General features: G+C 38.8%; 1 protein-coding gene across 22 annotated transcripts in view; it reads right to left on the reverse strand.

The window, feature by feature from the left end:
- Positions 1-985: 985 nt before the first annotated feature.
- The window catches only part of ptprfb (protein tyrosine phosphatase receptor type Fb), a 368,772-nt gene continuing 352,989 nt past the window's right edge, over positions 986-16,768 (reverse strand). For 21 of the 22 annotated variants that reach the window (XM_087240178.1, XM_087240172.1, XM_087240166.1 and 18 more), the window contains 9 exons: positions 14,610-14,729; positions 14,364-14,518; positions 12,573-12,858; positions 11,280-11,458; positions 6,560-6,686; positions 6,351-6,476; positions 4,586-4,740; positions 4,287-4,422; positions 987-2,631 (listed from right to left, as the gene is read on the reverse strand). In XM_087240178.1, coding sequence (XP_087096304.1) covers positions 2,563-2,631; positions 4,287-4,422; positions 4,586-4,740; positions 6,351-6,476; positions 6,560-6,686; positions 11,280-11,458; positions 12,573-12,858; positions 14,364-14,518; positions 14,610-14,729 — 1,353 coding nt within the window. In that variant the 3' untranslated portion in view covers positions 987-2,562. 22 annotated transcript variants of the gene reach the window in all.

A 16,768-nucleotide genomic window follows, 5' to 3' on the forward strand; every position in this document is an offset into this window, starting at 1 on the left:
AAGGGTTTGTTCTGTAGACTATCGATAAAAATATAGCTTAAAGAGCTTAGAATGTTGTCAAAATGTTTTAAAAAAAATTTAAAACGGCTTTTATTCTAGCCAAAATGAAACAAATAAGACTTTCTCCTGAAGAAAAAGATTTATCAGACATACTGTGAAAATTTCCTTGCTCTGTTAAACATCATAGGGGAAATATTAAAAAAGAAAAAATGGGGGCAAATAATTCTGACTTCAACTGTATATTATTAGTTGAAGGCTTGAAGCCCTCGTGAATAATTAACCTCCCTTTATATTTTTCCCGCAATTTCTGTTTAACGAAGAGATTTTTTCAAGACATTTCTAAACAAAATGTTTTTAATAACTAATAACTGTCAGTATATAACATTTTACTAGATGTTTTTTAATTTACAGTGTAAAAAAATCTGATGAATTAGTCCTGACGGCACATGTTTTAATCCATTGTAACTTAATAAACTAACTTAATCATGTTATAACTTAATTTTATAAGTTACGCAAGCTTTAAGTTTGTTGTCAGTTTAACATAATATAAGTTCAATGGACTTGTACTGTTAATTTGATTCAGCTTAAAAATTTAGGGCAACCAGGATTTTTTGACAGAAATATTCAACTTAATGTGTCGTTTAAAGTCTTAACTAGGTTCATTAGTTAAGTTTGAGTAATTAGGTAAGTCATTGTATAATAGTGGTTCTATAGACAATCAGAAATAAATATTGCTTAAGCGGGATAGTAAACTAGTTGTTGTATTTATGTGCAATACATAAAGCAAATATATTATCAGTAACTGCATTTCAATTATCAATAAAGGAGTATTAACCCTTTCCTTTTTCAGTGGAAAAAACTACAGTAATCAGTTACACTCAATGCTGCATATGAATTTGGCATAAGTATTTGACACGGCCATTTACTCTTCCCTTTGAAGCAAACAACACAACAAAGCCAGTCTAAAAAAGCACAGGAGACGATGCTTTGTACAAAAACCAATTATTGAACTTTATTAACATCGAGTTTTTTTCCTGCAACATTTTTTTTAAATTCCAGTTTTCTTATTAACAAATAGAAAACAGACTGTGTATACAACAGATGGAACCTCTACAGCACTAATCATTCACAAGGTAGAAATGCACTGCCAACATATTCGGAACATATATGGCCAGATGTCCCTTTGACATGCCGGTTGTAATCGAGCAGGCATGAACATGACGTCCTGTAGGAAGTGTTTTAAGTCGACTTGTGCTGCTCCACCCCCACCCACCAGAAGAAAGCGCCAGACACCCGGGGTGTGCGTGGATAATACAGTAGATAGAACTTTTGTACCATGGATAGACTCACATACAGCAGTCTCTCGTGTTTAACTCTATGTTGGTATATCAAGAAAAAGTCCAGGGTTACGTTTCGAGAGATTCATGGACAATAGAGCAGAAGCTGTTTATATACTGTATCTATAATAGTATTTATTCATAATTATACATTTTTTGAATGTATATATATTTCTATATATCTCGTATATTTCTGTATAAAAAGAAGAGTTGGATTAAACAGAGCTGACTCTCCTTCGAGGAGTGGTTTATACTGTACAGGTGCCGATGGCGATTGGTCTCATTTCAATATCAGGTCTTCAAATGTCCTAGAAAAGCAGGTGAGAGGGCTGTTTTTTTTTCAACCCCCCATATTTAATCTTCACAAATCACTACTGAGTTCTGTACAGCCTTGATTTGATGCGTTAGTTGATTTTCTTTCCCCCTAACCAAACACTTGTTTATTTTCTTCTTAATTTAGTACCACTAACCCAAATATATATATACGTCTTGTGGTTGGAGAGTTTCTCAGAGACAAGAGACGTTATTAAAGGCTTCTCCAACAAGTTGAACCCGCTTATTTCAGCCCAATTATACATAACGAGGAAAATAACAAACAGTAAAATCGTGTTACAAAGTCAAACCATCAGCAGCTCAGAGAACGCCGGTCCTCTGGTATTAGTATCAGGAACATGTTGAAAACACATGCTCTTGTGCTAAAATAACCTATTAGAAAGAAAATACCAAACAAAAGAAAATAAAGATCGACCCCACAGTTAAGGCCGTTAAGACAAACAATGTTAAAAAATGATTTAAAAAAATGCAAATATTCTAAATAAGACAAACAATATCGTCATACTGAATTAATAATAATAATAATAACAAAGGATGATGATCATGATAGCCAAATGAGAAGGAAAAAGAAGATTTAGTGCTACCAGTAGCCTTGGACTGTAGTCTGGGTTGGCGTTCGCTAAAGAGAAACCACTAGAATATCGTTTATTTGACTTTTTTTTTTTTGTAGATGGTGCTTCTTGAAAGAGAGTTGTCTATGTTTCTTAAAGCAATCTCTTGGTGCCGGTCAATAACGGACTGCTCTGATTGGTTAACCAGCCACTGGATAGCCTGCCCTTCCCGCCCCCAGCCCCAGATCTCTGTACAGGATGGGGCAGGGGGACAGGGGCTCAGAAGGAACACTTGGTGCACTCCTGAAGAGTTGTACCAGAAGGCTGTGGTCCAGGAGTGGTTACGTTGCATAGTGATCAAAGCTCCCCAGGTACTCCAGAGCGGCTCTGTAGCACAGCTGGTACTGGTCCTGCAGGGCAAACAAACAAAAATAATCAACAGTACGTCACACTTGCATCCTTAAATATTAATCACTGATCTCAAGCTCATCAAGTTGCTTTAAATTTGATCCCTCTTTAGAAATGACAAGTGCTTTTGTTTACTCTAGGTCAGGGGTGTCAAACTCAATCCCTGGAGGGCCGAAGCCCCTGCACAGTTTAGTTCCAACCCTGCTCCAACACACTTACCTGTAGGTTTCAAACAAGCCTGAAGGACTCAATTAGTTTGATCAGGTGTGTTTAATTAGGGTTGGAACTAAACTGTGCAGAGCTGCGGCCCTTTTGGAACTGAGTTTGACACCTGTGCTCTAGGTCAGGGGTGTCCACACTCGGTCCTGGAGGGCCAGTGAGAGTTTAGCTCCAACTTTAATCAAACACACCTGAACAAGCTGATAAATCTCTTACTAGGTATACTAGAAACTTCCAGGCAGGCATGTTGAAGCAAGTTGGAGCTAAAGTCAGGACTTTGGACACCCCTGCTCTAGGTAGTACCAATGGACAAGTGTTTAATTCCGTGGTCTTAAACTCAATTGCTGGAGGACCACAGCTCTGTATAGTTTAGCTCCAACCACCTTCAACTCACACCAGCCTAATAGTCTCCAGTAGTCTTGAACACCACAGTTGCATCAGCTGTGTTTGATTAGGGTTGGAGCAAAACTGTGCAGAGCTGCGGCTCTCCAGGAAATGCATTTGAGACAGATGGTTTAATACTAAAGCCTCATTCACTCTGCGAGCGACTCGCAGCGGCAAAGCGACAAGCGACCGTTCATTTCAATGGAAAGTGAGCGACTTCCGGGGACCTCTGTCTACGCAAGGTACATCAACCAGGTGGACGTGTCAAGCGACGCGACGAAGTTGAGATCCCTTCAACTTTATTCAAATGATGAGTGACTTTTTTTGAGCAACAGCCAATAGGGGCACCTGTAGAGCTCACGTGATCCTCTCTCTACTCGCTCAGAGGCTGGTTGTATTCTCCGTGCTGTAGACCTACATAGACCTGCGTTTCCAGCAGATGGTCACAGACAGGCAGCTACGAATACACTGCTAGTGTGAATGAGGCATAAGGCTGCGTTTACACTAGTGCATTTATTTTCTTCTTTCATTTAAAAAAAATATCTCCATCCATGCTATGTCTGAAAACTCATGCAAGAAGCTAAAAGTCGCAATAATGTAGCAGAAAACTGTAGCCGGAATACAATTATTAAAACTTTATAACAGAAAATAATATATAACATAATTTGCTATAAACAAATTGTAATAAATTGTTTAATGATACATTCATCTTTTATTTTTCACTTGGCAGCAAAAAACGTTACTTGTGTTCATTAAAAAAAGACCAAATGTGAAAGTATATAGTAAGTAACAATATAATTATAGTACACAATTCTATATTTAACTATTAGACTGTGGGGGGTAATAATTCTGACTTCAACTGTATGTAAATGTGGATTGTTATAAAATGTTGTCGTGTAGACCTGAAGCTTTTTCAAAACCATGTTTTTTGTGTTTCTGGCAACATTGCTGTCATGTAAACAGTCTAAACTGAAAAGGCACTGGTGTAAACAGCCTAATATTGAAGTGCATATCTGTGATGTAATATTGTTTGGGCAGTCGGGCAGTACTGTACCTCTGTCTGCACCATGGCAGGCCTTTGTGTGCGCAGGGTTTTAACCGTCTGGAACAGATCCACCACCCCCTCATATCTCATCCTCTCCAGGACAATACTGAGAGTGATGAAAACACCTGTTCTTCCCACTCCAGCACTGCAAAACAACAACATCTCTCAACTTAACACCTATTACACAAGGAGGAAGGATGTGTGTGATACATTATACTGCCGTCTTAAGTGTAATGTACAAAATCGGGGGTCAAAGCTATTAAATTAAACTTAAAGATGTACACTCTTCCCGCCACAGATTAGCATACCTGCAGTGCACAGTGATTGGTCCATCCTGCCCAAACTGCTCCTTGGTTTTATGAACTTGCCCAATGAAATCGATGAACCCCTCACCGGTTTTTGGCACTCCCTGCTCTGGCCAATCAGTGAACTGGAACTGGCGAATGGTTCTGGATTGACCGTCCTGTAGGGAAAGCACAATTAGTGGTTTATTAGGCTGCTGGTTTCACTCAGATGCGCACACAACAGCTGGATATCTCCCAGTCCATATGCTCACCGTATGACCGCTTGTGTGTGCAAGTAACAGCTACAAGCTGACTCATAACCTTGCTACTATTTCTAGACATCAGAAAGCTCTGAAGTCCACTACGAGCTGTCCTGCACTGGATGAAACATCTGCCGGCATCACCAGACTCACACACTCACACCCCTGTGTTGCCCTCCAGTATCACACTGAGTGACATCCAGAACAAATAACAAACTCAAAACACACCTCCAAGCAGCAATTACCAGGGTTCATGCGCTTTAAGATGACTTAAATACTGACTTAAAATGACATAAATACCATTACTAGTAATATTACTGAACGATTTACCATACTTCACCAAATGAGTGGCACTGCTCCAAACTTGATCTGATATGTTTAACTATGGGTGACTATAATGCACACAAAGTTTGGTGACAATATGTTGATTTCAATGCGCAATTTTTGCCTCTTTGACTTCCATTCATACTCGTGCAAATGTGCCAGAATGGAACTGACAATTTTGTATGATGCTGCATTCTAAAGTTTAAGAACAGTGAACTAACCTGGAAATTCACATCACATGAATGCTTGAGACCAATATAAGATGAAAACCTGACCTTTCTGTACAGAAAATTTTAATTCCGCCTATTTTCGCAGTAGCATCCAATACAATTTCGCATGTTCAAACTCTAGTGTGACCGCCGTGGTCACACTGCTCTGTTTTAAAGTAAAGAAAAGTTTAAGTTTAAGAACTAAAATGCGTTTGGTGTGATCTAGAGATCTGCGCGGGACTGAAGTTTTAGCCCCGCTCCTGCCAAGTTTCATTCCGCACCCGGCCGCTCCCGCTGTATATTCAGCCTTTGTTCACCTGCTGCCCGCCCTGCCCCATTTTCTACCCGACCCGGCCATTCCTGGGTGCTGTATCCAGCATTTTAGATGTGTTCTTTGTGAATGGCCCATTACATACATTTTAGCACTCAAAATGTTGACATCTAGTTCAACAAAAAACTTAAAAATGATAAATGCAGTCAAATTTTGAATGTTTAATGCAATGAAAATGCAGTGGACAATGGTAACAGTGTATCTTTGGTGGTAAGCAGGGAAGGAGACCAGTGGCCATTATGTGATTGGTTGAGGTGCCATTTGTTCCAATGGTAAGCAATACTAAAGCTCTCAAACCCCAATAGCAACAAAATCTATGATACAGCATCATGTCTAGTGCTTGTTGTTAAACGAATATGGTATTAAAGAACTGTATGAATTTGAAAACATTTTGCCAGAGCCATAAAGATGATCAGTGCCATTCTTCAATGACAGTCTAAATAGTTCTAATAGGCTAAAACCGTTGCTGTTCTGTCCAAAACTATGTTAGAAAATCTTGCTTTTATTATTAAGGTGCAGTGCAGTGGCCAATGTTCAAGTCTCTAGGCCTTACAGTTGCCTTCACAGTTCCCTTTTAGGGAGGAATAACAGTAATAATGCAAATCCTTACACTTACAAGCTCTCAAAGCCCTAACAACACATATACAGGTGAGAGTTGCACGTACCCTGGCATCTGTGACTTTGAACTCTCGCAGGATGTACTGGGGCATGTTGTATTCGGCCATGGGATCCACTACGAAGTACTGATAGCGGGCTGAGCGCTCGGCGGGCCAGTACTGATGACACTTCTCCTGCGGGATCAATTACGGAAAAATGTGAGTTTATGGCTCATTAAAGGAGCAGAATACAAATAAACGAAGGAAGGTGCTCTTACCCGTCCCATCTCTCTGAGTTTGGTCAGCATCACTACAATAGTGGAATTGTGCTCCCATAACATCCTCCAGAAGTCCTCGGTGGTCTCCGCTAGAGGACCCTGAGTGGCAATATAGGCCTTCTGCTGTCTGTAGACACATGCAAATGCATCGTTTGAGTCTTCCGTGCTCAGAATGATAACAAGATATTGACAATAGCTCTAGAAAACAGCTGTGCATTGCTTATGTCTGAAATGTTTGTGGGGATTGTTGATAAACTAGTCAGTCAAATAGTGGATTTGTCTTTAACTCTGTCATTGCCACTGTCAAGATTTCCATCATTTAAGACAACACTTCCTAGCTGCTGGTTTTCCATGTTCATTGTTATATGCTAGAGGGCGCCATTGCACAACTTCTGAAAAAGGATTCTGTTGTAAATTCCACCTAGATAGTAAAAGATAAATATTTATCTTTAAAAAGATAAAAAAGCTCTTTTATTTATTTTGTTTTGGAATATTGCATGTTCAGAGATTTGTACAACAACATATTCAGTGTGCCTTCAAAATTTAGCAAATGGGCCTACTAAATGTTTAAAAATGCTGTTGAATATATATTCTAACTATTTTGTTACTGATACAAGATACTTGAACTCCTTCACTTTGAGTAAGGACTTTCCTTCAAACTGGAGATGGCTAGCCATCTTTTCCCGTGGAGCACCATGGCCTCTCACTTGGAGGTGCTGATTCTCATCCCAGCCGCATCACGCTCGGCAGCAAACCACCCCAGCGCATGCTGAAGCTCCATGTCTGATGAAGCCAACAAAATGGATGTAAAACATTTTGTGATCTAAATATTATGAAAAAATAAAAAAATAAAATTATATATATGTAATTATATATATAATTATATATATATATATATATATATATATATATATATATATATATATATATATATATATATATATATATATATTTTTTTTTTATTATTATTTTTTTTTCATAATATTTAGATCACAAAAAGTTGGATCATAATCCCTGGATTTGTATTTCTTATGAGGACTATGACAGTTTTTTTAGTTTAGTTTTTCTTTTTTAATATGTCTCTGTTATTCCATTAATGGCTGTAATCAACATTGATAAATCACTTTTATAAATGATTATAAAATGACCGAATTATCATATTCTCCCTTATGTGGTTTTGAATCTGGGGTTAAACTTGATTCTATTAAACACAAAAGAAGATATTTTGGGTGATCGCTGGCATCCATTGACCTATATAAGTAGAAAAAAACTTACTATGGAAGTCAATGGGTTCAATCTCCCAACATTTTTAAAAACAGTTTCTTTTGTGTTCTATAGAGAAGACTTGGTAAACAATCCCTTAAAGCATTGTTTAATCACATCTGTCCACATACCTGATATATATAAATTTAATGGGCTCAATGAGAAATCATACCCATTTCTTTAACAACCCAAAATTCTAAACAGTAAAAAAAAAAAAATTAAATCAATATGCTCTTTTTAATCCAATCAAAACAGCTTTCTGCCAATCAGTCCCCTCTTTGTTTACACTTACCTATGTAGAGGTCAGGGTATTAAAAAAAGGGAAGGAATGTTGGCAAACTACAAATATACATGTAGATAGAGAAAGGCTGTGGTGTTGTTTCCCAGTGAGCACTGGGTGGCAGCAGAGCCCTTCGCTACACCTGCTCACACACTCGATGTGCACACGACAAATACGTTGCTGTCTCATACAAACAGTGCCATGGGTTAGCAACTAATGAAGGTGCTGCAGGCGAGGCAATAACATGGAACCGGGAGATTAAAGTCTGCTCAGGGCCTTGTTCCGACAAATAAAGAGACGGCAGAGAAGAAAAGAGGAGAGATGGAGAGAGAAGAGCCTGAATGAAGAGCCAAGAGGAACGAGAGACAGCCTTCCTTACTCGACCACTCATTCCACAGCACACACACTTGTATATACGTTTTATGAGGACTTTCTATAGGCGTAACGTATTTTATACTATAAAAATGACTTATTATTTGGTTTTACCCAACCTTAACCCTAAACCCAACCCTCAAAAGGACACCTACAGCATACTTTGAATGTGAAAAGACCCCATTAAGTATAATTTTTAGGAATTTTGAATTATGAGGACACAAGTAATCCAGCTTAATAGAGTACAACTAGGTCATACACATGACATTATGCCATTTTGTGTCCTCGTAAGTCACATAACCACTTGACCACACACACACACACGTAGCTTCCAAGAACACAAAACAGACGTCAGGGACACGCTGTCTTTGACAAATTCGAATTACCTCTATATTAATCACGCAGTTCTTTCTCGGAGGTTATTTTTCGCCCCAATCAAACGAAATTCCACAGAAAGAAACACTAAAACGTTAATAAAGGCTGACACGAAAACAGCTCTAATGACGTATCCGCTCAACTGGCAAAGCTCTTTGTAAACTAGTAAGAAGGTCAAGCGTGTTGTTGTGCTTATCGCATTAACAAGCTCTTTAAAAGCCGCTTAATTGCTGCTTTTTGACAAGACAACAAATCTGTGCGGCCAAAGCCAGAGGCTGGGCTACAAAAGAAGACATGACTGAAGAATGGGTTTTTTTCGGAGGGGGGGTTTAGAAATGCGAGTGGTGTCAATTACGCACCGGCACAGGTTGAGCTCTCCTCATTAAGTTTTAATTCAAACGAGAGGGGCTGATGCATCAAGCCTCTAGACATTTCCTTCACAGACTCTGTGACATTTCATGCCCACGCTTCGTTTTACGGCAAACACGACTGGCCTTTTCTCTCGCGCTTTTCTGTCTCTGATTTTCTCAAGCGTTCGGCCCCATTGAGAGCGCCTCCCTTTGTAATTCAATAAACAGCTGTCAGACAGAGTAAGGCAACAAAAAATGCGAAGGCTGAAAATGCGTCGACAAACTACGCCGTGCGGCTCATTGTTTAGGGAGAATATTGCAGAGGAGGAAAAGAGAGTTATGGATCATCTCATTTACCGCGGACACCAGAACGAGACGTGACGCCTGGTTGTAAACAGAATGGGAGGAACAAAAATAAGCCTACGAAATCGAAGCATTAACACTACTGCATTTATTTAGAGATGGATTTAGAGACCTAATGAACTAAACAACATACGCGAGTTAAAACTGGCAGTGGTGCATAAATAAAACATGCCAGCTGAATAGGAACTGAACCAATATGGATGGTTGAATTCAAATTATAACAATAAATGATTGGGTGCATATCGATGTAAATCCCTTGAGCAAGTCCAATTAGCGTTTACTCATCTAATAACAGGGTAACTTCACATGTATGGTAGTAATCCAATATGATATCTATCTTCACTCACCGACCACTTTATTAGGTACACCTTCCTTATACCAGGTTGGACCCCCTTTTGCCCTCAGAACTGCCTTAATCCTTCATGGCATAGGTTCAACAAGGTACTGGAAATATTCCTCAGAGATTTTATTGACATGATAGCATCATGCAGTTGCTGCAGATTTGTCGGCTGCACATCCATTATGTGAATCTCCTGTTCCATCACATCCTAATGATGCTCTATTGGATTGAGACCTGGTGACTGTGGAGGCCATTTGAGTACAGTGATCTAATGGGTATGTTCGAAAAACCAGTTTGGCCATTCGCCTCTGACCACTGTCTTCAACAAGGCATTTGTGCCCACAGAACTGCAGCTCACTGGATATTTTCTCTTTTTCTGACCATTTTCTGTGAAATACTCAGACAAGCTTGTCTGGCATCAACCACCATACCACGTTCAAAGTCACTTAAATCACCTTTCTGCCCCATTCTGATGCTAAGTTTGAACTACAGCAGATCGCCTTGACTATGTTTACATGCCTAAATGCATTGAGTTGCTGCCTTATGATTGGCTGATATGAAATTTGCGTTAACGAGCAGATGGACAAGTATCTATCTATCTATCTATCTATCTATCTATCTATCTATCTATCTATCTATCTATCTATCTATCTATCTATCTATCTATCTATCTATCTATCTATCTATCTATCTATCTTTTAATCAAAATATATCACATTGCTATAAATAATACAAATAATTTAGTATAAAATATTTCATATATTTCATGTTTATAAACTATCACACACACACACACACGCACGCACGCACGCACACACACACACACACACACACACACACACACACACACACACACACACACACACACACACACACACACATATATATATATATATATATATATATATATATATATTAATCAGTCAGATAAGAAATAGTGCATAATCACTAGCACATTACTTAAAGTGTAATAATAAAAATTGTTGTCATTTTTAAAAAGCTATTTAAGTTACTCAGTCAAGAGAGTGATTCCCCCTTTGTTATTTAATTAACATTAGAAATGAACAGCAGCATGTTTATATTATTACATCATAAACGCATATCCAATATAATGCTACACATCAGCCTTTTCCCCTCAACTGAAAGTAGAGCTTCTAGCAACACAAGCCTGCTTTCACCACTAGCTGATATGTGTCAGGGAGCAATTCATAATGCAACACAACTGCTTGTACAGTCAGCCCTTTTTTTCTTTTTGCTCTTTTCACATCCCCAGCAGTCAGAATCATAAGTTTATGTTACAAATATATCATCAAGTTTAATCTAAAGCTTGAGTAATAAAGCAAACATGCTCTTCACCGAGTTTGTATGAGCAAATACCTGTATCCGTCAATGCAGCTGGCATTGATGTAGTCGGACCCCTCCACTCCTCGGATTGGCTGCAGGCACACCCGTGTGGACTCGAAAGGCATGATATTGACCAGCCGGTTCTTGAACTTGTTGCAGGGCAGGTTGGCGCTGATGAATCTTGAGGTGTGGGCTTTGGAGTTGGCGAGTCTCTGTTGAAACAGAGTTTAGTTTGAGCATAAACAAGCTGGAACAAACATTATGTCAGAAAACGGATGTTATCTGTGGGAACTGTGTCCTTTAGAGCAAAGCGCCAATAAAAGCATGTTTTGTGTATGTGTGTGTGTGTGTGTGTGATTGTAATTTCAAAGTGAAGGTGAGCTCTGCAGCACAAGAGTAACAGTCTGACTGGGAAAGCGAGGGCGTGACTGGCAGCGGGGAAGAGAAAGCACAGATGGACATCAGCAGAGAGCATTGGCTCCACTACAAGCTCCTTCTGCACTGGGTATCCACTACATTTTTTTTGGTGCCAGCTGCTGTTTCTACTTCTAGAATCCGCTCTGAGCTGAGCATGATAGTTATGCCAGAATTAGATTTTTTTTTAAATCAGATATAGCACCGTTACCCTAAATTTTGCAAAGTGGTTTTCATTTGCATATGCTTTTATATTGGTCATTTATACATAGTATACATTATATATGGTAGTTTCACATAGATCCGCACATCTGCAAGGGATATTGAACCGTTAGCAAAACTGTTTGTGTTTTTGGACTGCTATTTTACAACATAATAGCTGAGTTTCCATCTTAAAGTGAAGCAAATCTTTTCAAAGTTCACAAAGAATAAAAATCCCAACTGCACATTAGGTGCCTTATCAACCTAGTAACCAACCATAAACAAGGCAATTTGGACTGGTCTAATGGGATTAATCTGGTCTAATGGGTTTAATGCTCTATACTTGCTCCATGGTTTATTCAGCAAATGCATTTCGATCTCAATTATTCACATTAACCTTTTGCACACACGTCCAAAACCACCTCAAGGGAGTCTAAAAACCTTTTTAGAAAAAGTTTAGATTTTTATTTGAAATTTGGTGTTGTGTGTTTAGAATGTTCTTTAACCAAGGGTGATGGAATACTCTGTGAAGTTTCAGCTCAAAATAGCTAAAAAAAATGCCTGAAATTGAAATTGAGATGTAGCTTTACCTGAAGAGAGTGCTGTGTTTAATAATTGTGCCATGGTTACTTTAGCAAAAATCAAACAAAACATGTTAATATGTGTAAATATACATATGAGAGACAATCAGGTGCAGTGGTGTGCAATCACCTTAAACTCCAGCTCCATGGCTGTGACGGTCTCTCCAGCCGATGGCTGTGTGAGCTTCTGGATGTGGGCGTAGAGGTTTCGGGCAGGGACCTCTGTGTTTCCACAGGTGGCGGCCTCCAGAAGGGCCTCGTGGATAAAGATGTACTGGTCCTCCGTCTGCACCATATAGTTCCTCTGGGATCTCATGCACGTGACGTGGCCATAAATGTCTACGGTCTTCTCGTGCTTCATGCGCTCCAACATCGCATCGATGACTATGAAGCAGCCTGTACGGCCAACTCCAGCACTAAAAGATATAAACTACTAGTTAGACTACAAACATTAGATGCATAACATGCTGAATTATCATTCAAATTATTGTTATTCCATTGTCTGTTCAAGTTCTGGATTCTGATTGAAGGTGCGCAGCAAAATTGTCAAATGCACAGGTAGTTCCAGTTACTTTGAGTCTTCATTCATCTGTGTAATCTCGAGACCACCACCATTAAGCCGATGATGATTACCTATCTGGCAAATGTGCTTCAAATTATTTGTGAACAGGTAGCTAACACATGTTACTATAAGCTATTAGATATGGCTGATTACATGCACACACACAATCTCTCTCTTTTGCATGCAGATTCAAAGTAGGGACTAGAAGATCTAACAAGTCATAAATGGCAAAAATTCTGTCAAAATTTTCACTGCAAAAGCAAAATTAAATCGTCTATATCTTGGCAAATGACCAAAGAATAGGCAGGATAATAAACGCTTAGCCATGCATTAACTCAATAAAAATGCATGACTCAAAAACTGAAACGAACTGCTAGATGTAAGGCAGATAATCTGTTTTGATTGTCGATTACATATATATCATTATAGCGGTGTAGAAATTTATAGAAATATTATGCTCAGTGCTTTAAAAAAAAGCTAATTTATTTCAAATGAATTTAAATCAGTAATTCAAGAGTTCGAACTTAGCTGATGATTAATGATTAAGCGTTTGGCATGCCCTGAGCTTAGAAAATCCTCAAACCCCTCTGTTTCATCGAGAAAGAGGGAACTCTGAGCTCAGGTAGGTCTCGAGAGCTCCCTCAAATTCCTTCATTCGGCCAATTTCTTGATTATTCATGGTTGCCACAGCGGAATGAATCGCCAACTATATCAGCATAGGTTTATGCCGTGAATGCCTAGTACTATAACACACATATACTATGCCAATTTGGTTTATTCAGTTCATTTATACTGCATGTCTTTGGACTGTAGAAGGAAACCGGAGTACCCAGGGAAACCCATGCGAGCACGAGGAGAACATGTAAACTCCATATAGAAATGCCAACTGGCCCACCTGGGACTCGAACTAGCAACCTTCTTGCTGTGAGGCGACAGAGCTAACCACTGAGCCACCATGCTGCACTCTCTAGGATTAATCTAGGAAAGAGGGGGAGGAGTAGGGGTGGATGGGGGGATTCTTCAAGACAAGATGACTAAGATAAGGAAATCTGGTTATTTACGTACATTTGAATTTGTCTGATTAGTAAATCGTATTATACCGTAGGTAATACAAGAACAGCCATGGTCAATAATAAGCATGTGATCCTCTAGAAATTAGTCTTTAAATAAACTTCACTTAAGTATTATATAATTCTTTGATTGATTATTTTTCTATAATGAGAAATACAATATGCTAACTAAAGGTCCAAATCTTTTCTGCCAATTCCACCAAGCAACTCTTTACTTTAAAACAGTTTTATAAGATCTCAAATAAGTGAAAAGTTCAGCAGTAATGAAAGACAGCGGAACCGTACTCACCTGCAGTGCACTACCATGGGTCCAGCATCAGGAGGGTTGCAGGCTTTGACCCTGCGCAGGAAGGCTAGGATGGGGGTGGGATATTCAGGCACTCCGTGGTCCGGCCAAGCCATGAACTGAAACTGCCTGACCTCGCGCTTCTCACTAGAGCCATTCTGTATCAATATAGTGGGTGGAAGGAGGTTAAGTGGACTGCAAATATGGAAACTTACTATATGGAGAGGAAAATGGCGGGGAACTTTTTACCTTGTAAAGGGCAAAGGTGCGCACACTGTAGGTTGCCAGCTCAACAGCATCAAGCATGGTCACTTGAATCATTCCATAAGTCTCTGTGCCACGAATGGGCCAGTATTGGTCACACTTGACCTTTGTAGGAGGACAAGAGTAATGGTTAAATAGTGAAGGACTAAAGGCAGCTCTATAAATACACATATTACAGCTGATTTTAAAGGGATAGTTCACTCAAAACTGAAAATTCTCCCATCATTCACTTGTTCCAAGCCTCTTTGAATTTCTTTCTTATGTTGAACACAAAACAAGATATCTGAGAAAGATGAAATCTGTAACCACTGACTTCTATTGTACACTGTTTTGCCTATTATGGAAGTCAGTAGGCACAGGTATTTAGCTTTCTTCAATATAAATTCTTTAGTGTTCTTCTTTAGAAAGTCAGAAATGTTTGGAACTACTTGAGTGTGAGTAACTGATCATTTTTGGGTGAACTACTTTTTTGTTTTGTTATTTTTTGTTAATCTAATCACAAGTTAGCAACGCTATATATAGGTCTAAAACATTTTGAGTTTGAACCACTTCCAGAAGCACAATTCATTGGATTGCTTATGTATTGTAGGCAGTGGGCACTCACTGGAAATGTTCAAAGATCAAACAATTAAATTAAATTAAATTAAATTAAATTAAATTTATCTTTATTTCTACAGCGCTTTTATTATAGATTGTGTCAGTGCAGCATAACATAGTTGCAGTAGATTGAAATTAAAACTGTGTCAGTCTAGTTGTCAGAGTTTAAGTTTAGTTTAGTTCAATTCAGTGTGATTTAATTTTCACTGCTGAAAGTCCAAACACAAATCTTACCATCATCACATTTTGTGACTGATAGCGAGATAGAAACCAAAAATTCAAACTTTAAAATTCCTTTTGATTCACTTGCTTTTCAACTTGCTAATAAGCCATGTAACATAAACTCCTAATGTCTGACGTGAAGTAAGACAAGCGGTCACAAGAGACTGTGACCACTTGAAGTTGCTGAGACTTTTTTCAGGTTGTTAATGTTCTTCCAACTGAAACAGAATATTAAGTAGGAGGCAGGGCATTCTTTTTCATCGTTTGCTCATAGCAAACTAACAATTAGAGGGATGTGGCTTAGAGTATTGTGTATGAAGCTGTCAAACATGAAAGCAAAGTGTCATTGATTAAAGATTACCAAAACAAACATTATTTTTTAGTGCATTAATTACTCAGAATAATTTACATCTAAAGAATGTCAATGTATATATTGATATCCCACAGACTTTTATACCATAAAAAAATGGCATTGCATCTGTAAAACAGCATAGCACTCAATCATATACTACAGCCAAATATCAACTGAAAACGAGGCAGAGTTCGTTTCTCTTCAAGGTAGGTCCTGTCAGCAGTGAAAACAGGCTAGCTGTTCTGTCTCTGCTGGAGGTTTTCATCACAGGGCTTGTGGACGCCCTTTTACCTATGAAGTAATGCTTTATGGGTGCACAGCCTTGCCAAAACCCACTCATTTACCACGCTAGCTCTGCCAACACATGTCTCTTTCGCTATAAGCCTTTAGCTCCCATCTGACCTCCCATCCATCAGCAAAAAACCTGAGTGCACAAATTCTCCAGGGGGAGGAATTACAGGTTATCTACTGTCAGATATGACATTTGAGCTGAACAGAAGACTAGTCGACGGACTCGCTCTCTCGCCAACCCTTGGTGCCACTGGCCCTCCTCTGCGCCCAGTACAACAGCACGCTAAAAGCCCTCATAGTGATTGGACTCACAGAAACACAGGTCCCTTTAGTACAAAGCACAGACGGATGTTTTACAGCACCAAGAGAGTCTTGAACTATTGTACCTTATCATCCAGGAAAAAAAGGATGGCAATGGTATTTTATGACTATATTTTATGCAGTTGGGAATGAACTCGTACTGCCATTTTAAAAGAGAGCTTCAAACCTAGAAACATGTGCACTTGTATTTTTTATTACTGGTCAAAAGCAGCATTTTAAAAATAAATAAATATTTAGACTTGGGAAGAATACCTTTTTGACCAAAAGTGTTATGTAATACATTTACAATGTAACAGACCGATAGTTTTCCTTCATAAGACTTTAGTGTCTAATAACACATATATTAATATTATGTTTCCTT

This window comes from Danio rerio, chromosome 2 (genome assembly GCF_052040795.2).
Source record: "Danio rerio strain M-AB ecotype USA chromosome 2, GRCz13ab, whole genome shotgun sequence".
NCBI classification, from domain to species: Eukaryota; Metazoa; Chordata; class Actinopteri; order Cypriniformes; family Danionidae; genus Danio; species Danio rerio.